The sequence below is a fragment of the Cetorhinus maximus genome, chromosome 7, assembly GCF_964194155.1.
Source record: "Cetorhinus maximus chromosome 7, sCetMax3.hap1.1, whole genome shotgun sequence".
Classification (NCBI taxonomy): Eukaryota; Metazoa; Chordata; class Chondrichthyes; order Lamniformes; family Cetorhinidae; genus Cetorhinus; species Cetorhinus maximus.
In genome coordinates, this window is record NC_135885.1 from 54753193 (window position 1) to 54776545 (window position 23353).

Consider the following 23353-nt stretch of genomic DNA (forward strand, 5'->3'; position numbering starts at 1 on the left):
CCTATCCACCCTGTCCATCCCCTCATAATCTTGTACACCTCAATCAGGTCACCCTTCAGTCTTCTCTGCTCCAACAAAAACAACCCAAGTCTATCCAACCTCTCTTCACAACTTAAATGTTTCATCCCAGGCAACATCCTGGTGAATCTCCTCTGCACCCCCTACAGTGCAATCACATCCTGCCTCTAATGTGGCGACTGGAACTGCACATAGTACTCCAGCTGTGGCCTCACCAAGGTTCTATACAACTCCAACATGACCTCCCTACTTTTGTAATCTATGCCTCGATTGATAAAGGCAAGTGTCCCAAATGCCCTTTTCGCCACCCCACTAACATGCCCCTCCACTTTCAGAGATTTGTGGACACACATGCCAAGATCCCTTTGTTCCTCAGAACTTCCTAGTGTCATGCCATTCATTGAATACTTCATTGTCAAATTACTCCTTCCAAAGTGTATCACCTCATATTTTTCAGGGTTGAATTCCATCTGCCACTTATCTGCCCATTTGACCATCCTGTCTATATGTTCCTGTTGCCCAAGACACTCAACCTCACTGTTAACCACCCAGCCAATCTTTGTGTCATCTGCAAATTTACTAATCCTACTCCCCACATAGTCATCTATGTCGTTTACATAAATGACGAATAATAGGGGACCCAGCACAGATCCCTGTGGTATGCCACTGGACACTGGCCTCCAGTCACTAAAGTAGCCTTCTGTCATCACCCTCTGTCTCCTACAACTAAGCCAATTTTGTACTTTGCAGCACTTGTGACAGTATCACCTCCCTAGCTCTAGTATTAAATTGTACAGCTCTGACACTTGCCCTGCTGAAACCATTTCTTTCCCCTTCAGAAATAGCAAAGCAACAACTTCAACCAGCAGCTCTTTAAAAGCACCAGATAATGCCCCCCTTGAACCTAGTGCATCGCCAGGAAATTATGCTGTGAATGTAGTTAAATGATCTAGATGAAGGAACTGAGGGCATCCTGGCTAAGTTTGCTGATGATACAAAGATAGGTGGAGGGACAGGTAGTATTGAGGAGGCGGGGAGGCTGCAGAAGGATTTGGACAGGTTAGGAGAATGGGCAAAGAGGTGGCAGATGGAATACAACGTGGGGAAGTGTGAGGTCATGCACTTTGGTAGAAAAAATAGAGGCATAGACTATTTTCTAAATGGGGAGAGAATTCAGAAATCTGGAGTGCAAAGGGACTTGGGAGTCCTAGTCCAGGATTCTCTTAAGGTTAACTTGCAGGTTGAGTAGGTAGTTAGGAAGGCAAATGCAATGTTGGCATTTATTTTGGGAGGACTAAAATATAAAAGCAGGGATGTGCTGCTGAGGCTTTATAAGGCTCTGGTTAGACCACATTTAGAATATTGTGAGCAATTTTGGGCCCCGTATCTCAGGAAGGATGTGCTGGCCCTGGAGAGGGTCCAGAGGAGGTTCACGAGAATGATCCCAGGAATGAAAGGCTTAACATATGAGGAACGTTTGAGGACTCTGGGTCTATACTCGATGGAGTCCAGAAGGATGAAGTGGGATCTGATTGAAACTTACAGAATACTGAAAGGCCTGGATAGAGTGGACATGGGGAAGATGTTTCCATTAGTAGGAGAGACTAGGACCCGAGGACACAGCCTCAGAGTAAAGGGAAGACCTTTTAGAACAGAGATGAGGAGAAACTTCTTTAACCAGAGAGTGGTGAATCTATGGAATTCATTGCCACAGAAGGCTGTGGAGGCCAGGTCATTGAGTGTATTTAAGACCGAGATAGATAGGTTCTTGATTGGTAAGGGGATCAAAGGTTATGGGGAGAAGGCAGGAGAATGGGGTTGAGAAACTTATCAGCCATGATTAAATGGCGGAGCAGACTCGATGGGCCGATTGGCCTAATTTCTGCTCCTATGTCTTATGATCTTATGATCTTATGAGCTGACCTTGCAATATATTGGAAGGTCATATCTTTAAACCACAGGCACGCAAGGAGCAGTAATCCCAGTGCCACTTGGTTATTACACTGTGGGGTTGGTCAGATAGGCTATAATAGTCTTTTCAGTTCTGTTGATTCCTGTATTCCAATTATTTTTTGGTTGCATGTTTATAACACTGGTGGTTAATGCATGAGTCAGCATGGCCAGCAGTTTATCTCCTTTCCCAACAACAGGAGCATGACACAATTGCCCACTTGCTCAGTTCGCAGTACTGAGCCTGGCTGCTAGCCCCTGCTGGGCATGGTGTATTGCCATCTTTTGGGAAGTATTTTCTGGAGTGCCAAAAGGGGGACTCTCAGGCGGGCATCAAATGCACTCTCTCATGACAGCAGTCTTCTTTACTCCTTGCATGTGATGTACACTACTAGGGGATCATAAAACTAGCCCAATATTTTGCTTAATTTACCTTTGTGAGCAAAATGTACCAAGCTGTATTATAAAATTAATTTACAGGAATGGTAGTGTAGTGGCAATGTTACTGGAGTAGGAATCTAGAGACCTCGACAAATGATCCAGAGTCATGGGTTCAAATCCTACCCCTACAGTTAGGGAGCTTAAATTCGGTTAATTAAGTACATTCAGAATAAGAAGTTAGTATCAGTAATGGTAACCTCAAGATTATTGGATTATTGTAAAAACACCTCTGATTCACTAATGTCCCTTAGGGAAAGAAATCTTCCATAATTCCCCAGCCTAGCCTACATGTGACTCCAGACAAATAGCATTGTAGTTGACTCTTAACTATCTTCTGAGATGGCCTAGCAAGCTACTCAATTGTCTCAAACTGCTACATGGGCAATAACCATCTCTAACAAGGGAGCGTCTAACCACCTCCCCTTGGTATTCAATGGCGTTACCAACGTTGAATTCCCCTCCATCAACATATTGCATGCCATGATTGATCAGAAACGTTACTGGATAGCCACATACATATTACAGTTACAACAGCAGATTAGAGGCTAGGTGTTCTGCGGTACCTCCTGACTCTCCAAAATTCAGGAGGCTTGATACCATCCAGGACAAAGCAGCCCACTTTATTGGCACCTCGTTCACACCTCAAACATTAATTCCCTTTACCATCATGCACTATGGTGCCATGTCCACCATCTACTAGATGCACTGCAGCAACTCATCAAGGCTTCTTCAAAAGCAGCTTCCAAACCTATGACTGTTATCACATAGAAGAACAAGGGAAACAGACATATGGTAGCAAAACCGCCTGCAGGTTCCCCTCCAAGTTACACAACATCTTGATTTGGAACTATACCACTGTTCCTTCAATATCGCTGGGTAAAAATCCTGGAACTCCCTACCTAACAGCATTGTAGATGTCCCTACATTACATGGAATGTGGGGGTTCATGAAGGAGGCTTCTCCAGGGGAATTAGGGATGGTCAATAACCGCTAGCTTTGCCTGTGATGCCCATATTCCATGAATGAGTTAAAGAATTAAAAAGTAGGAAATATGTATTGGGCTGGATTTTACGGCATGTTTTCGACAGTGGGGCATGTAAAATATGTTGGGTGGCTAGCTCACCAACCTTCCTGCCCATCCCCGATCCAGTTTCCACAATACAGGGGGCGGGTAAGATGTCCGCTAGGCCACCTCCCCTTAAGCCTATTGAGGGCCTTAAATGGCCAATTATTGCCCACTTAAGTCCTCAATCTGCCTCCGCCACCGGAATACGCTGGCTGGTGGAAGACAGGCTGAAGTGGACAGGCCTTTTGCTCACCTGCTTTGATGAAAGGATGGGAAGGAAGGAGGTTGCCTCCTTTGGGGGTTCTCTCTGCTCATCAGAGGCAGCCCTCAATGATTTAACCCCCCAAACTCTTGTACTGTCCCACCTGGCCTTCAAAGGTCACCCCCCGCCCCCTCGCATCCTTCCCTAGGATCCCCGATCCCTTCCCGTCCAAAAACACAGACTTACCAGAGTCTGGAGGCTATGTCCTCTTCTGCAGGGACTGCTTGCTTGTTTAAAGTCAGTCGATTCGAGACTTGTTTTCTTCTGGGGGGCCAAGCAGCAACCCCCCACCCCGCCCCCCCCCACTCCCTCCTCACTCCTGTAAAATTCAGCCCATTATGTTTGTCATGAAAAATTGTTTAGCTTTCTTTCACTGTAAGAGGAGAGTTAAGAACATGAAGAACTCTTTGTTGCAATGGCAGCATGTACAAAAGCACAATCCAACCTGATTTTCAGCATGTGTGTGCGCTCAAAAATGAAAGATGTTTGTCAAACATTTTTGGTGCGTTAAGTTAATGCTCTGTCCTAAAATTGAATCAATTCCTCCAGAAGGATTAATTCAAGTGTCCACTCCTTTTTTTGTGAACAAGGGTTAAAAGCTAAATTGCAGTTAGGCGCCACGTTTCATAAGAATGTAAGAACAAAAGGAGCCCATTTGCTTCATCCATCTTACTTAGTTCATGTGCAGGATGTAGTCAGACCGTATACAGTTCCCCCCTACCTTGGCACCAAGACTCCATCCTCCACTTCAACCGAATGGAAAAAAAACATTGATTTATTTCTTGCACGGCTCCACTGAGTCTGCATTCATTGCGTTAGGTGATAGTCTGTTTCCCTAAGTTAAGAATTCTAAATGTGAAGTTGCTACTTGCTGCTATGTCCAGTTTGAGATTTCCTCAGATTATAATTCTCTCTTCTTTAATGGTTGGTTCTTTTTCTCAACCTTATCACCAACATTTTGAGGATGCCTTTCCATGGGGGTTCTCCTGAGTGGCTGTTGGAAGGATCCATGGGAAACTCCTGGGTGAATTAACACCCTTTGTCTCTGGGAGGGTTCATCCAGTTAAAGCAGCCAAAACAATGCTTGAATTGGTTTTGGCTCAGTAAATATTAGAATATGTACGCAACACTGTGCAACATATGGGTTCATTAGTTAATAGGAATTGACAGCACAGAAAGTAACCTCTTCCTAAAGAGAAAAAAAATGATTCAGGGTGTTCTTCAAGGTAATTGGTGATATGCTGCCTTTTGAGGCTTATGTCTGTATTCAATGATGTAGTGGATTTAATGCACATCCTAAAAATTCTTCACTTTTTAAAAAGTGACAATAATGTACATAAATGTTATTTTCAAACCTCCAAGATTTCATTACGAATATGTTGCTGTTTCAGCTCTTTCTGTTTTTTACTCCACTTTCCTCTACTTGACTCTCTCCTTCTAATTCTACTCGAGTACAGTTTGATGGACGCTGCTAACCCTCTGGCACCTCACCAAGGTGACCCATAGGAGCATTCTAGTGGCATTCTTGTCTTTAAGGTAATGGGTTGTGGGTTCCAGGTTCATGCCAAAGACTTGAGAATATCATCTAGGCTGGCACTCTGAGCTGAATTTTCACACTGGTGGCAGAAAGTGGAAGTGGGGACTATTTCCGGGTCCCAAACCCACCCCCAGGGGGAAACCTGATTAGTGTCACAGTTTTCGTAGAATGGCCCCTAAATTGTAATGGTGGTGGGTGCCATCCATTAGAGGCTTAACTCTTCTGCGATAAAAGTTCTGTTCAAAATGTGAAATATTGTGGTATAATTCTTTCAGTCAATAACTGAGAGCACAAATTTTTTTTTGAAATTTACTGGTCTTTACTGAGATCGTAACACATTGGGGCTCAACTATAATTTCGAATCCACAGACTGAGATTCTGGGATTTGCTAAAGTTTAAGCGAACAAGATTTCATGGTAACTTTTACTCTATTTATTGAAAAATTGAAATGGCTTTGTCAATTGCTGAGGCTTTTCTTGAGTGGGAATATTTATCCATGAGTAATTTGCAGCAATTAACAACAGTTAACTTAAAAGCAGTAGCAGAAAGCTGGAGATAGAGTTAAAAGTAGGCAAAGCTACAAAAGCTGAAATAGTTGAGGTATTAGTTCGACATTTGAACCTTAAGGAAGAAAAGAAGATAAGATCCTGATAAAGCACAGCTTTGAGCCCGCTCAGATTTAGTTGCAAATCAAACAGCTTGAAATGGAAAAAGCAAGAGAAATGAAAAAAATTGAACTTGAAAAGCAAATGAAATAGAATTGTGAAAACTTGAATCAGAATTCCAAATGGAAGAAAGAGAAAAAGTTAGAGAGTTTCAAAGGAAGCTAGGAAGTTTGAACTGGGAGGGAAAAGCTTTGTTTACATGAACAGGGAATAGCTGGAAGATTGGACGATGATTTGAATCCTACTTCTGGTTTTGATTTGGCTAGGAATATATGCATAGTATCTCAGTTCAGTGAGGAAGGTGTTGAAGGGCATTTGAAAGGTACTGAAAGGAACAACATCTCATTATTTTGCCTTGGCACTCTACCTGGACTCAATACTGAGTTCAGCAACTTTAGATCATAGCCTCTGCCTCCACCTTGTCCTATGTGGTTTTTTTGGTGTTTTTTCTGGCTTTTTTCTTTCTTTACCCCTTCATGTTGCATTCAGATGGCTGCTATGTAGCCATTCACATCTCATCTGGACACAACCTTTGTCTTTTTACTACACCCATTACCACTCTCTTTGGCTTTTGCATCATGAAATCTTTTGTTAGTTAATCTCTCTTGTCTTCCACCTTATCACAGGCCTTCCCTTTTGTTCTTCCTGCCCTTCCCTTCTTCTACTGTCTTAAAAACTCTGACATTTCTACTTTCCTTCTATTCTGATGAAAAATCATTGACCTGAAACATTAACTCTTCATAGATACTGCCTGGCCTGCTGAGTATTTCCAGCATTTTTTGTTTTTATTTCAGATTTCTAGCATCTGCAGTATTTTGCTTTTGAAAGATATTTTGTCTCCACTGAGGAAATAGCCACAAAGCTAGCTTGGCTACAAGAGATGTGGACCATTCTTTTACAAAGTGTTTTAACAGGAAAAGCTTTGGATGTCTATTCAAGCCTTTCGGACGAACAATTGACAAATTATGAGAGGGTTAAGACTGCAGTGCTTAATGCGTATGAGCTAATACCAGAAGTTTATAGCTTAAAATGTCATAATTTGAGGAAAAGACAGAATCAGACTTTTGTAGAATTTGTTAGGAAAAAAGAAATGATTTTTGACCATTGGTACCATTACAAAAAAATGAACAGAGTTTTGAAAATGTGGGGGAGTTGTTGTTAATGAAGTAATTTAAAATTGTATTCCAGCAGAAGAGAGCACCTAGAGAATCATACCATTTCTATTATAAAGGAAGCTGCTGTTTTGGCTGATAACTATGATTTAATTCACAAACATCTAAGTGGCAGCAGACTATTGTTTGCAAACCCATACAGGCTGGAAAGATAAACCACATGGCAATGAGTAAGATTTCAAAATTATCGTGGAGGGATAGCAGAAGTTAAAAGTAGATGCTCCCCAAGGTGGTCAAAAGGAGTGTAGGGGGTAGGAATGCTGAAAGGGCCTAAAAAGATTGTTATCCTGAAAAATACTGGTTCAGCTCAGAGCTTGTTGTTAGCAAAAGATTTAGACTGTTCTTCAAAAAGTTTGCTGAATAAAAATGTATTGATACAGGGTAGCGAATTATATACATATCCCATTGTTTAGAGTGAATTTAAACAATGCTTTGGCAAAGGGGTCTGTTATTGTTGGTGTCATATCTAAATTGCCTGTAAATCATGTTGATTTTATATCAGGGAATGGTCTCACAGGGAGCATGGTTTTGCCATTTCCTGAGTTGGCGGGAAAGAGTACAGAAACTGTTCCTATAGTAAATACAACTCACCTACTGGTAATCCTCTTGGGCCAGAGTGTAAACTAGGTAAAGGTATGGATGCAACCACCCCATTAATGAACTTCACTGAGTCAGAAAAAGTGCCTGAAGAATTTCAAATTAAAACTTCTCCCCAGGAAGGACTTTGACCTCATAGAGGGTTAATTGCACCTGACATTGAATTGAATGTGCCTGCCAATGCTGAGAAATACACTGGATACAGCAGCAGGAATCCAGGCAAATGGACAAATTAAAAAGGACATTACAAAACTCCCAAAGTGATTGGGACAATGTTATTCGTGAGTTGCATGACTCAAAGTGTTGGAATGGAAAATAAAGCCCCAATATGAAGAAGCTGTCACTCAAAAAGAATTAAACAAGACTCATTCTGAGTGGCATCAAGAAAAAAACAAAAGGATTATAAACTGTTCAAAGACTAGACCAAATATGAATAACAAGCCTTTCTGCTTGAACATAAAAATAATCTAAATTATATTCTTAAAGTGACTAAGGAAGATTTTGGCCAACGAAGGAATGAGTTGTCTGCACAAAAAGAAATTATTTTTAAATTGCTGTCTCATAAAGGGAATCCAAAACGGTTGAGTCTGGGGAATGGACTTAGTAATAAAGATATGCCTGCAATTAATTGGGAAGAAGACGGTTTACTGGTAAAATTGATTGGGACATTCTTTCTGGACTTAAACAATAGAGATCCTGCAAACCTGGAGGAAAATAAAGTTTAGAAGGTGAAATCTGGACAGGCTGATTCAAAAACTGAGCCTGAAAATTCACACATGGAGAACAATGGGGAGTCTCCTCTTATAGAAAAACTTTGAATTATAATCGTGCGATAAGAAAATGTTTAAGAAACACCACAAGAGGAAACATTGTACATCGAAATTGGATTATGGCTCCTGGTTACAGATTTGACAACCGTTGTCAAAATGGACTGACTTGTAGACAATCGGGAAATTGCTATGTGGATTTCCTGTGTTAAGGTTGTTAAATATGTGGCATGTTAGAAGTTGTTATAGTTTAAATGGAAGGAATTAAAAAACATCAGGATGGTGGTGGGTTTTCATTTTCTTTCTGGGGGCTAGTGTTATGAATATCTAATTTTATGCTTCAAATGTTTTAGGAGTATTACTTTTGTTTAGGAATTGAAAATTTTAAATGTAGGATAAATGAAAACACCTTCCTTGAGGAGATGGTAAATGAACCTGAAGTAATTACAAATGAAAGGGTTGCCTATGTTTGTTAATAAGGTCATAGTGGGAAGTATTGGAAACTAAGCAATGGGCTATCTCTCAGAGCTTCTTGGTGGAGACAGGATGTCGACAGCTGCCTCCAGAAGGGGTTTTAAATTATTCAGAACAAAGGGGCATGTTTGAGATTTGGTGATAATTGGTTTAAATATCTACCTTGGACATCAGGCATGCCCCATTGCTGTGGGGATAGATTGGAGGGAGGTTTTATTTTTGGTGATGGGTTTTATCTGGGTGATTCCTCACAGAGACAAGCAGTTGAAGTCTGGGTTCAGAGCAGTTTGGAGAAGGCAGAGAGAGAATCTGCCAGGAGCTGTAAAGCAACTGGAACTAGTAGGAGAGGGCTATCAGAAACCAAGGATTTTTTCTGATTTGAAGTCCTTAAGCAAGAATGCAATGAGGTCCATACTTGAGCTGGGGAGACTGCCTCCTCCTGAGGTCCTCAGCATCATAGATGCCAGCTTTCAGCCAATTCCATTCATGTGAAAGCAATAAACGGCTGAAGGCACTGGATACTGTATTTGGCTATGGGCCCTGACAACATTCCGGCAGTAGTACTAAAGACTTGTGCTCCAGAATTAGTCAAACTGTTCCAGGACTGTACTGGCATATACGCAGCAATATGGAAAATTGCCCGGGTATGTCCTGTCCACAAAAAGTACCGCCAATTACCACCCATCAGTCTACGCTCGATCGTTTGCAAAGTGATGGAAGGTGTCATTGATGGTGCACCAAGGGGCAGTTGCCCTGCAATAACCTGCTCACTGATGCTCAATTTGGGTTCCATCAGGGCCACTGAGCTCCTGACCTCAATACAGCCTTGGTCCAAACATGGACAAAAGAATTGAACTCAAGAGGGGACGTGAGAGTAACTGTCCTTGACATTTAGGCAGCATTTGACCGAGATTGGTATCAAGGAGCCCAAGCAAAACTGGAATCAGTGGGAATCGGGGAAAACTCTTTGCTGGTTGGAGGTATACCTGGTATAAAGGAAGATGGTTTTAGTTGTTGGAGGTCATTCAGCTCAGTGCCAGGGCATCACTGCAGGAGCTCCTCAGGGTAGTGTCCTAAGACCAATCATCTTCAGCTGCTTCATCAATGACCTTCCTTTCATCATAAGGTCAGAAGTGGGGATGTGTGCTGATGATTGCACACTGTTCAGTACTATTCGCAACTCCAGAATCTGAAGCAGTCCGTGTCCATATGCAGCAAAGCCTGGACAACATTCAGGCTTGAGCTGATAAGTGGCAAGCAATATTTGTGCCAAGTGCCAGGCAATGACCATCTCCAACAAGAGAGAATCTAACCATGTTCCTTTGACATTCAACGGTATTACCATCATTGAATCCCTCACTATCAACAGCCTGGGGGGGTTACCATTGACCAGAAATTGAACTGGACCAGCCATATAAATACTGTGGCTACAAGAGCAGGTCAGAGCCGGTGAGTAACTCACCTCCTAACTCCCCAAATCCTGTCCATTGTCTACGAGGCACAAGTATAGAGTGTGATGGAATACTTTCCACTTGCTTAGATGAGTGCAGCTACATCAACGCTCAAGAAGCTTAACACTATCCAGGACAAAGCAGCCCACTTGATTGGCACCCCATCCACCACTGATACACTGTGGCCACCATTGTGCACCATCTACAAGATTCACTCTGCAGTAACTCACCAAGCTTCCTTAAACAGCACCTTCCAAACCCACAACCTCTACCACTTAGAAGGACAAGAGCAGTAGATTGTTGCAAATATCTAGTTCATGGTTCATGTATTTTAGAATATACTTTTTAGTTTTAGAATATAATTTATATATTTAAGAATTAAAGTCTAACTGTAGAAAATGGGAAATGCAATGTAAACAAGCTGGGAGGATATTACACTTAAAAGGTCAGAATAGAAGAGACAGAGATATTAAACAGCAGTTGGAGAAACTTAAACAATGCATGACTTAACTGAAAACAGAAACTGAAAATGGAAGGAGAAAAGAAAAGCATGGAAAGGAAACTGAATCTCCCTGTTCCTAAGAATACAAAAACTGAATTTAGGATTTGGAAATCAAAATTGCTGGGCTGAGTGAAACTGGTTGAGGCTATATGAAGGGACTCAGAGCCAACCAAGTAGTAGTTGCAACTTGGAACTGTGTGTGCAGTTTGCAGCTCACTGAGAGAAGATAGCCAAAGTAAATGACAGTTAGATAGACATGCACTGTAAGCAGAGAAAAATAAACCAGCTCCCTCATTATCTATGTAGAATGTGGGTGAGACTTAATCTCAGTTTGAATTTTGTGAGGGAACAGAAGGTGGAAGATTGTCTAGTTTGAAACTAGTGGAAAAACCTACAATGGTCCTCACAGAGTCTTGTGGCATAGAAAGCAACGAGCAGATTTTTTCTTTATTCTTTGGGCATCATTGGCAAAGCCAGCATTTATTGCCCATCAACTAATTGCCCTTGAACTGAGTGACTTGTCATTCAGAAGGCAGTTAAAAGTCAACCTCATTGCTGTGGGTCTGGAGTCACATGTATACCAGACCAGGTAAGGACAGCAGATTTCTTTCCCTAAAGGACATTAGTGAACCAGATGGGTTTTTATGCTATTAGTTTCATGGTCCCTATTACTGAGACTAGCTTTCTAATTCCAGATTTATTAATTGAATTAAAATTCCACCAGCTACAATGGTGGGATTTGAACTCATGCCCTCAAGGCACTAGCCTGGACCTCTTGATTACTAGTCCTGTGAAATTACCACTATGCCACCATCTGCCCCAAAGATTAGCTTGGAAATATAAGAAAAGCCACCAAAACATGAGACTGAGGCAGCCACAGTCAAGGGATGGTAAATGAAAGTTCTACCTCTGAGAATAACTGGAGCTGAGGAGAATGAAAGTAATCTGCAGAGGACTTTAGCATACTTATGGGTGGTCCTTACAGGAGTAAATAATTTTAAGATTAATGTGGCTGATAAAAGAATTCTTGGGGAAGTAAGAAGTAAACCGGAGTGCATAACATACATAGCACGTTAAGTTAATAGTGGTTGTTTTGTTTTACAGTTTTGTATACAATAACCTTTGTGTTTTTGTTTAAAAACAGGAAATCTTGTGGCATAGTTCTATTGGTTAAAACAAGTTGTTTGGATTTATCTTTAAATGGTCCCTATCCAGATTGTAACAATTTGCATGAGAATACCACCACCTCCAAGTCACAAACCATCCTGACGTGGAACTATAGCGCTGTTCTTTCACTGTTGCTGGGTCAAAATCTTGTAACTCTCTCTCTAGCAGCACTGTGGGTGTACCTACAACATGTGGACTGCAGTGATTCAAGAAGGCAGCTCACCACCACCTTCTGAAGGGCTATTAGGGATTTGAGACTCCTACATCCTTTGAAAGAATAAAAAATAATGAAGAGGTGCTGAAGGAGAGTTGGAGGGTTTGCCTAGCTGGATGCTACTAGGGGACTCTAAGAAATCTAACATCTAAGAGAGTAGTGGGAATACTTAGGAGAATTAAAGTGAAATTCCTGAGAGCTGTGGCACCTTAGTTTGATCTCATGGGATGTTAAAGGACCCTTAAGATCTTTTAAAGTATTGGGGAGCTCTTGGGTAGAAATATAAGTAGAACAGGGAGTGTTCTGTTGAGATTTTCAGTTTTAAAGTATCAGTATTTACAAAATATAGTGTTAAGTAAGTAGTACTTGCTTTGTTTAACATTTGTGCAATAAAGGTTTTGTTTTAAATATGAAATCTTGTGGCGTAATTCTTTCAGCTAATAATTGGGGGTTTGAATTGCTTTTTGAAGTTACTGGTCCCGACTGATTTTGTTACACGTTGGGAGGAATCATCCCAGGTTTGCACAAGGTGTGGTAGTGGGTGGGAAAAAGGACGTTTTACCTGCCGGCTCACATGGTGGGTTTTTGCATCGTATTGTCCCACTCCCGCGCGTCCTACCTCATTAATAATGAATTCCTAGGAAAGACGTCGGATCGCTGGCGGGGCAGCCTCTGATTCGCCCACCCAGCCAGTACCTCAGGCCTTCATTAATCCTAGCACCATATTTAAAGGGTGCCCCTGCACAAAGCTAGCACTCTCTAAGGGATCGGAAGCAGCTGCAAAGTTATGGCTGTCAAAGGGAGGAAACGTGTTGCGCCCAAAATTAGTAATGCCTCCCTTGGGTGCCTACTGGGTGCGGTGGAGGCCCGCCGTGAATTCCTCTACCCCACTCTGGGCAAAGACCAGTAAGCAAGGCCACCAATCCAGCATGGGAGGTGGTGACAGCAGTGGTCAGCGCCAATGCCCTGCAAAAGAGGACAGGCACCCAGTGCCGAAAGAGGATGAATTTTCTCCTCCATCCCGCCAGTGTAAGTCAGTCTTCTCATCACTCTCAACTCACAAACTCATAAACCTATCACATATCCACAGGGATCTCTCACACCGCCAGTTCAAGGGACATCACCATTCACTCTCTCACACATACCTTCACCCGTCCTGCGGATTGTGTCCTCATCCTGTCCATGCCACATTCACCACCCACACATGCCAGGCTTCCTTATCATCTGGCCTGGCAGGCGTCCTGCTTACATACTCTCCATCTGTCTTCAGGCAGGACAAGCTGGCACGCAACTAAAGGTTGAGATCGCAGACTGGTGGAGGAATGCCCGACATCAAGGTCCTCATAGAGTTTGAAAATAGAGTCATCCAGCTGGCCGGTGAGGATCTGGACCATTCCTGTGCTGGTGGTGAGGTCAGCGGTGCTCAACCAAGTGAGGATCCAGCAGTGCAACATCCATCGGACAACTATGTTGTGAATCAGTTCCCCTGTTCTGCAGTCTCCTGCCATGCACTAATTATCTATCCTTCCTTTTGCAGGTACATCTGAGAAGCAGCCGAGGGGGACCATGATCCAGGTCCTTGACTCAAGCCCCAAAGACACCTCGGAAGAAGAGCCTGATAACACCCTAATTGAAAACCTGTCACGGCGCTCACCCACACCCTCCACAGCGCAGAGACACACATCTCAGTGGGACCTAATTCTAGAGTAGCCTTGGAGTGACAATCTGCTGAGCACATCACACTGTTTGATCCACAGACAGAGGCAGGAACTTTCCAGGTTTCTGGCACTCGGAGGACTGCTGGAGGCCAGAAATCTACGGAGTCTGAGTCAGATGACGAGCCTCTGGACCCGGTCATACCTCAGTTGCTGGAGCTGCAAAGGTAAGCTCGGGAACATCACAAAGGGATGTCCGCTGCGCTCCTCAGATTGCAAGGCACGATGGAGAAGTCTGTCTGCCTTCAGTCTCAGGCGATAGCATAGCATGCCAACACATTGAGGTCAACACTGGTAATATGGTGGCTGCCATGGGGCCATGGAGAGCTTGGTCCAGGACATTGGTCCTGCACTGCTGCGCAGGCTGAACTCCACCGTTGGTGCCATAGTTGGCCTCTAACAGTGTCAATACGAGAGGGGTGATTGGAAGCTCGATCTCACTCGAGCTTCCCTTTCTCCTCAAGGAGTCAGCTAGGGGCCTCGGCACCCGTAGGGAGGAGGATCTGTAGGTGCACACTCCGGGGCCAGCCACCCAGTTGACTCCGGGAGTGTCCGGCCCATTCAAATCCCCTCTTCCTGTGACCCCAGCAGCTCCTGCTTCACAGGACGAGGAGGGTGCCACTGCCACACAGGTCTCTTCTCTCCAGAGGTTGCCCGTCAACTCCTTCAACGTCCTCCTCATTGCAAGATACGGGCAGCTCCTCTATTTCCTCCCCAGCGCCAGGTTGTGGAGTGCACAGCAAGCGACGATGATGACCAACACCCTTGGTGGAGTGCATTGTAGTGCTCCACCGGACCCGTTGAGGCAACAGAACCTCATTTTCAAAATGCTTTTTATTTACTCCACCAAATTCCAGGCCATGGCATGAGCATAGTTGTACCGTTGCTCTGCTGCAGTCTGAGGCTGCTGCACAGGTGTCATCAGCCACGGCCCCTTGTCCCCGAGGAGTCAACCCTGCGGCCTCTGTGGACCCTGAAAGATGTCAGGGATCTGAGACCTGCTAAGGATATAAGAGTCATGGATACTCCCTAGGAATCGTGTGCAGAACTGTAGGATGTGTTTTTGGCAGTCACACACCAGCTGAACATTCAGTGAGTGGAAGCCCTTGTGGTTGACGTAGTTGACTGCTTGTTACCACGGGATCTAAATGCCACGTGAGTCAATGGCACCCTGCGCCTGTGGAAAACAGAGATCTGCACAAATCCCAGTGCTTTTGCTTCCTGGCTTTCCTGATCCTGGGTGAACTGCACTAAGTTCTGTGTCTATGTGAAGGTGGCATCTGTGACCTCCTGAGTACACTTGTGCATGGAGGCTTGTGAGATCCCACACAGGTCACCTGTGGAGCTCTGAAAGGAGCCACTGGCATAAAAATTGAGCCCTGCGGTCACTTTCATGACCACTGGCAGTAGATGCCCTCCATGTCCCGGTGGCGCCAAATCCTGCAGCAGGTGGAATATGTGACCGACCTGTTTCCTAGACATGCACAGTCTTCAGCGACACTGGTTTTCGGTCATCTGCTGGAATTACTGGTGCTGTCTATAGACCCTAGGTCTGTTGAGGCCTAGAACGGCGGCTCGCTGTGGATCTTCAGCTGCGTGCACAGCAGGCCCTGTGCCGCCCCTTCATTTTGAGGGAGGTGCTCCTCCCTTTGCCGAGCCAGGCACCTCCGCCACTCTATCTTCTTCTTCTTCTCTGGTCTCTGTAAGCCATGTGGCCAGGCTCCATGATCCTGATGTTCTCCTCCTGCAGGATCAATGAGAGAGATGTGTGGGTTAGCACAGGTGTACTAAGAACCTCTCTTGGTTAAGTCTGAAGGCCCCTTCATGCATGCACGAGAGTGCTGGCCATCACTTGGATAGTCAGTGTGTAGTGCGCTCACTGGCTGTCCAAAACCCCGCCCACCTTTCCCCCAATCTACTTGACCAATTGGCAGCAGCTTCGGCCATTGGACTGCATGCTGTGCTCTCATCTCAGGTGCAGGCATTCTCCTAACCCGCACTGCAAGGCTGCACTGTTAGCTTGAACCAAGACGGATACTGGTCAAAACATTAATAAAGACATTGCCGGGGCTCTGAGCGTCTCCTAAAGTGACTGCACCGTGGCCGCCTTTCGCAAGGGGATTTCCAACTTACCCAGTCGGCCAATTGTTCTGCTGCCCCTTAAAACCCACATTAATTTGGAGTCTGTGCCCGAGGGGTGAAAAGTTCTGGAACATCTGGCGGCACTTTCATGCTTTTGCATTGCTTGAGTGGGCAGAAACAATTCAGAGACCCAACTCCGAACATGTTAATGGAGCTGCTGCTGAACGGTCTCAGCTACGAAAGAATGCTCACTTTTTACAAGCTTCTCCAAATGCGTGGCCACTTTCCTCAGCAGCCCCCCGCACCCCCCTCCCTGTACCCAGCCTCTGGCATGTGCTTGAGTATTTCCTTCAGTCTGTCTGTGCTACCTTGCATCCGACCCACACTCCCCAGCCTGACCTGCACCGCAGCCCTTGCCACAGCATTGCACTGAAAGCCAGCCAGGAAAAAGCGACTTGCCTGCGGCCCCCGAGAATGCACGGTGCCTCTTCCTTGATGTCCTATGAGTGTTGCTCACGAATGCTGCGCAAGGCTGTGTGCACTCACCTCCGAGTTCCCCTCGAAGTTCAGATCGCTTTTAAAGGCAGTCAAGAAGCACGCCGTTGAGAGGTCACGCCGACGTGGGTGGTAAATTTGACCTGGGGGTTGATTCCAGCGAGCAGGGCTTATAATTAGATACAAATACATTAACATGACATTCCTGATGTGCGGCGGTGGGGAAAGCAGCCTGCCATTGGTGGGTGGATCGGATGATCGCAAATTGGTTTCAAGATGGCATAAAACCGATTATTGGTTTTCTCGCCGTGTTGTCCCCCCCACCTGCCATGATGCCCGATGCCAATGGGGCCGGAAAACTTCGGCCTTCGTGTAGGTGTACCTTGCATTAGATCTTGACAATTTTGGGCCCTTTTGGCATGAGTAGTGCAGTCCTAACCCCAACTCTGAACTGATGTTGCATCTGCCTTTTCAGTTAGATGCCAAAAATTCCATGGCATTATTTGAAGAAGAGCAGCAGACTCTCCTTGGCCAATGTTTATTCCTCAACCAATACTATTAAAAAACAACTGATGTTGTTTATCTTATTGCTGATTGTGAAACCTTGCTGCGCACAGATTAGTGTTGTGTGTCTGCACATTACAACAGTTGTTACTTTCCAAAGGACTTCACTGGTTGGTAAACACTTTGGGATGTTGTAAGATGTGCTAAATAAATGCACACCAAGTGGTGTTAATGCATCACAATTCGAGGCAGGATCCCTGCCTGTTTTTTCTGCCTGTCCATTCAGGGACACTAGAACTAACTGAGATCTACTGAAAAACAGATCCAATATAGATTTTTTTTCTGACCTGTAGTCCTCAGTGCTACACTAAGCAACACTTACCCACTAAACAATCAAACTAGTTGCTCTATGAGCCACTTTAAAAACACTTTCATGTCAAAGATGGGCCAATATTGCTTCAGCTTCTCCTTCAGAATCCTAAAGTAGCTGCATCTGAATAAGTGATGGAGATTATTTTGGTGCGGTAATTTGTTCCGTCAGTAATGATGCTCTTCTCAACAATGCCATTACAGTCTAATTTATAGTCTTCCTGAGTTCTCATGTTCTGCACATTTCCTAGGACTGACTTTTGAAGCTGTGATGGCATCAAAAGGGAATGCATTAAAGTACTTATTGCAGCAGTCTGCAATAGCTGGTTAAAAACATTATTCATATACATTGTAAAGAGTGAACAATAGGATGACTTAAGTATGTAATCACAAGATCAATTCAGATAAGGCGACCGTTTTGATATCATCCTTCAGGATACAACTCCTAATGTCTTCATTAACTCATCCAGCTGTTTCTTACATGAGTCCAATGTTCCATCCTCAGCCAACCATTGAATGAGAGTTAACCAGTTTTGTACCACTCTGGCCATGCGAGTGATCCAATCCCCTGTACTGGTAACAAGGTCTAGGTTTAGGTGTGAAGCGGTTCACACACCTGTGTTAATAGGCTGGATCCCATGAATTTCATGACAGATGTTTGGTTAGCAGAACGGATACGTGTAAATACTAACACATGTGTTAGACAAGGATGTGATGTTAACTCTACAGATATAAGGTTTTTATGGGAACAATTCTCTATTGATATGCAGATCTTGTCACCGTTTAATGATTGCACAGCCAGTTATTTGATCGTTTTGTTTCCGAATTGACAGTTATGCATTGCAGTTGGTTCTTTCGTGAAGCTGAGTTTATAATTTTTCTTGCCTTCCGAGAAATGTTTGTGCTTCGCTTCCTTTGTACAGAAATCTGTCAAACTGCTATGGAAATGAAGGTTTTGTGTCATTAAAGGAGATTCTTTTCCTGCGTTCTTCCAACTCTTATAAGTTTATGCTGAAACGTTGATCGTGCAAAATATAATATTGTTCCCCCATGAACATTTTGAGTTCTAGTGCAGTACAGTGTAAAACTGAACTTTTGAAAATTCTGCATTTGGTGCCGATAAATGATTATTAAAAAAATGTCATGAAGGAATGTGAATAATGCAATGGCTTAGTACACAGTAACTTTGTGTGAATTCAAACTAAGCAGCATTAACAAAAGGTCTTGAAATTTCCTGGGGATTCTCCCAATCTTCACTTTAGCGGTAGATTGCCTGAACCCCCCCACCCGCCCCCACCCCCCCAGAGATACTGCAGAAGTTGCTGAAAATGGCTACTGACGCGATTTCACTGGGAGTTCCACTTGCTTCCTGACTAAATTATTACAGGAAATTGGGAGAACCGCCACAGAATTTCCAATCCAATGTTTCTTCTTGGTTGTTAAAGTCAGATGGGAAATTAGCTCATGAGATTTCAACCTAGTTCCTCAGGAAGGAGAAGCAAGAGCCCACAATTCAGCCCAGGTTGGGAGTCTCACTGATAGTTCTGAAGAAAGGCTAGTGTGATAGGTTTGAAAATATACATTGATGCAGTAGAAGATACTTTCCTAAGGCAAAAAGTATTATCAGCTGCAGACTCTAACGATAGGTGAGCAACAGCTTCCAGAGAGCTCCAAGCAAAACTGATTCCCCCATTGAAGGAATTAAATACGCTTGTGGAGATGAAAGATAGTGTTATCACCACAAGAGACAACAGTCACTTTGCTTCATATTGACTGGAACTAATCAACTGTTTCCATACGTAGGAATGTTAGCCCCAAAATCTCTTGGGGATTCTGGCAGTCTACAGATGTAACTCCAACTGCGGATAAATCTGGAAAATATGCTGGATCTCCTCTGTTTCCGAAGCTTTCTTGTTGTCTTGTAAGTAGAGAACCTCTGACAAGACAAATTATGGCAAAGAGGTAGGGCAAGGTACAGGGAATCCTTACACCAAGTGTTTCCACTTCTTAGGCCAGACTGCACCCGGTGCTGGGTTCTCACTCATCGGAGGCCAATATGCTGAGTCGAGGTAAAGGTATAACGGACACCAAGGGAGCAGGTGCAGGTCTTACTGGTGGGGTTCCACCCCCAAAAGAGAGTAATTTAGTTTAACAAAACCTGAGGATTTACCAACTACAATGAGGGGAACATTTCTAGGGTCAGGTGGGGAGCCAAGACATCCGAACATTTGTACTGTCCTGTGCCATTCTAATTTGAAGCTTTCCTAGTGAGTCTGCAAATTCAAGTGGGTTCACTCACCATCCTGACTTGGAAATATATCGCCGTTCCTTCACTGTTGCTGGGTCAAAATCCTGGAACTCCCTTCTTAACAGCACTGTGGGTGTACCTACACCACATGGGCTGCAGCGGTTCAAGAAGGCAGCTCACCACCACCTTCTCAAGGGTAACTAGGGATGGGCAATAAATGCTGGCCCAGCCAGTGAAGCCCACATCCCGTGCATGAACAAAAAAAAAGTGTTGAAGGACATCAGTGGATGTAATACTGTCGTAACCACTGGGGATTAGGTCCCAAGGAATTTTGACCTGTTGTCTCATTTACAACAGCAAGTCTCTGGTTGACAGACACATAAAATTGTCTTGCTGGGTAGAAAGCAATACAGCAAGATACAAATCATTGATGTACTGCTGAGCTGTGACTTGGGGTTGAATTTTACCAGAGCTGGCAAAATGGCAAGGGAAAGCAGTGGGTGACATGCCTGTTGTCTAGGCCCTGCCCTGCTATCCTGCCGGTGGCAGAAAAAGTGGCAGACAGTCTGCCTGCCTGGAGCCCAATTGTGTCACTTAAATGGCCAACTAAGGGCCTCTTCCTGACTCTGCTGGAATTTTACCATTAGTACAGGAGGCCCGCTAGGTAAACCCTACCATCCTCCCAGAAGCCTCTGGTGGAGGGGCCTCTTTTTTGAACACTCTTTGACTCATGGAGGGCCATCCGGTGGTAATGGCTCCCCCAGAGGCAACAGTACCACCTGCCCGTGGTGACGACCCCTCCTTGCCAGGGCCTGCCTGACTGACCCTTGCAGCCCCAGACCGCACTTAGCTTACTTTGAGAGTGCCATCCATCCATGCATCCTCTTCCTCCAGGTGCACTCCCAGCAGTGGCCACCGCTAGCCATGGCGCTGCTGAGGCTGATGAACCTCTGATTGGCCAGAGGTTCCCATGAACATGCAGCTTTCCTTAATAGGAACGGCAGCCTGGCAGCAGCCATTTAACTGGTTGCCGTCGACAAGTTGCGCTCTGGGTGCTACTGACAGCGTGCTCACTGCCACCACAAAATCCAGCCCAGCAATTCTCTATGCTAAGGGCAATAGTAAATGTATATCCAATAACAAACAAATGCATTCCAATGTTTTCTAACTTTACAAAACATAGGAAGAGTGAGGAAGACCAGAAAAGGAGGAGGAAGGATAAGCAGGTAAACCCCTCCACAAGAAGTCACAGTTGGATTTGCTGTGTAGAATGCTTCAGTGGGTTTCAAACTAAAATTAAATTGGAACAGAGCACTACAGCATGTGACCTTCTGTGAAGAGAAAGATTGGATAACTGTGTAATAAGTACTTTTTGTGCATGAGGAAGATCAGAGCCACACTGTCATTTGGGACATGCACAATTTCTTGTATTATAAATTTCTGATCTGTAAGTAATGTAATGAAATTCTATTTCTGAATTTTATTCATCTTAATCTGACTCTCAATCTCAGTGACTTCTATCATCCCAGTGGGATTCTGAGACCCAGCAGTGCCTTCTGGCTTCTTTTCAATGAATACGTTACCCTGGTTTCTATCAGACCTAATATCCTAATAATTACTTCACAATAAGTGTCTGCTGGAGCTGAAGGTCTCTCTAATGACATGCAGTACATGCAGAATGCTGTAAAATAGCTAATATAGCACAGAAATATACAAAGGACTTAGAGTGGGCTGAGCTCTACAGACAGAGAGACGGACTGAAGGGATTCCAGGCCCAATTTTAATTAATCACTACAAGCTTTGCCTATGCTTCCTGCATATACAATAACTGCACCTGCACCTGTGAAAAGTCTTGTTATAAACAATATAGGTAATCTTATGATGCATCAGGGTAGCACGCTGACTCATTGTTTTTTCAATATGTTCCTCATATTCGTCCACCTGGGGTTGCCAACTCTTGGAGACAATCAAACAGAAAACATTTAAGTAATCAGCTGATCAAACTGCATTTACAGAGAGAGAAACAGAGTTAATGCTTCAGTTCTGATGAAAGGTTACACACCTGGAACATTACCTCTGTTTCTTTTTCCACAGATACTAGTAGACATGTTGAGTATTTTCAGCATTTTAGCAAATTAGCATTAATGCTGTGGTGGACAAGTTCCTGCAAAGTATATGAGATAGTTTTCTAGAACCATTTGTTGAGGATCCAGCTAGGGAATGGGTTATTATAGATGTAGTATTGTGCAATGAGAGAGGGCTAATCAATAATATTGTTGTAAAGGAGCCTTTAGGGAAGAGTGACCATTAAATGATAGAATTTTACATTAAGTTTGAAAGTGATGTTGTTCAATCCGAAACTAGGTTCTTAAATCTAAACAAAGGAAACTACAAAGGTATGAGGGGCAAGTTGGCTGTGGGAGATTGGGAAAATACATTATAAGGTATAGAAACATAGAAACATAGAAAATAGGAGCAGGGGTAGGCCATTCGGCCCTTCAAGCCAGCTTTGCCATTCATTATGATCATGGCTGATCATTCAACTCAATAGCCTGCTCCTGCTTTCTCCCCATATCCTTTGATCCCTTTCGCCCCAAGAGCTATATTTAATTCCTTCTTGAAAACATACAATGTTTTGGCTTCAAATACTTTCTGTAGTAGCGAATTCCACAGGCTCACCACTCTCTGGGTGAAGAAATTTCTCCTCATCTCAGTCCTAAATGGTCTACCCCCATATCTTCAGATTGTGACCCCTGGTTCTGGACTCCCCCACCATCGGGAACATCCTTCCTGCATCTACCCTATCTAGTCTTGTTAGAATTTTATAGGTTTCTATGAGATCCCCCCTCATTCTTCTGAACTCCAGCGAATATAATCCTAAACGATTCAATCTCTCCTCATATGTCAGTCCCGCCATCCCAGGAATCAGTCTGGTAAACCTTCCCTGCACACCCTCTATAGCAAGAGCATCCTTCTTCAGATAAGGAGACCAAAACTGCACACAATATTCCAAGTGTGGTCTCATCAAGGCCCTGTATAATTGCAGCAAGACATCCCTGTTCCTGTACTCGAATCCTCTCGCTATGAGGGCCAACATACCATTTGCCTGCTTTACCACCTGCTGCACCTGCATGCTTACCTTCAGCGACTGGTGTATGAGGGCACCCACGTCTCGTTGCACATTCCCCTCTCTCAATTTATAGCCATTCAGATAATAATCTGCCTTCTTGTTTTTGCTATCAAAATGGATAACCTCACATTTATTCACATTATACTGCATCTGCCATGCATTTTCCCACTCACTCAGCTTGTCCAAATCACACTGAAGCATCTCTGCATCTTCCTCACAGCTCACCCTCCCCCCCAGTTTTGTGTTATCTGCAAATTTGGAGATATTACATTTAGTTCCCTCATCTAAATCATCAATATATATTGTGAATAGCTGGGGTCCCAGCACCGATCCCTACAGTACCCCATTCGTCACTGCCTGCCATTGGGAAAAAGACTCGTTTATTCCCACTCTTTCTTTCCTGTCTGCCAACCAGTTTTCTATCCATCTCAATACACTACCCCCGATCCCATGCACTTTAATTTTACATGCCAATCTTTTATGTGGGACTTTGTCGAAAGCCTTCTGAAAGTCCAAATAAACCACAT

General features: G+C 43.9%; 1 protein-coding gene across 10 annotated transcripts in view; it reads right to left on the minus strand.

Annotated features, from left to right (window-relative positions):
* LOC144682802 (glutamate receptor 4) overlaps positions 1-23353 on the minus strand; it is a 272035-nt gene that overhangs the window by 141145 nt on the left and 107537 nt on the right. The window contains exon 7 of one of the 10 annotated variants that reach the window (XM_078545523.1): positions 22765-22773. The exons of the other annotated variants lie outside the window; for them this stretch is intronic. Within the exon in view, the coding sequence (XP_078401649.1) occupies positions 22765-22773 (9 nt within the window). The remainder of the gene's footprint in view (positions 1-22764; positions 22774-23353) is intronic. 10 annotated transcript variants of the gene reach the window in all.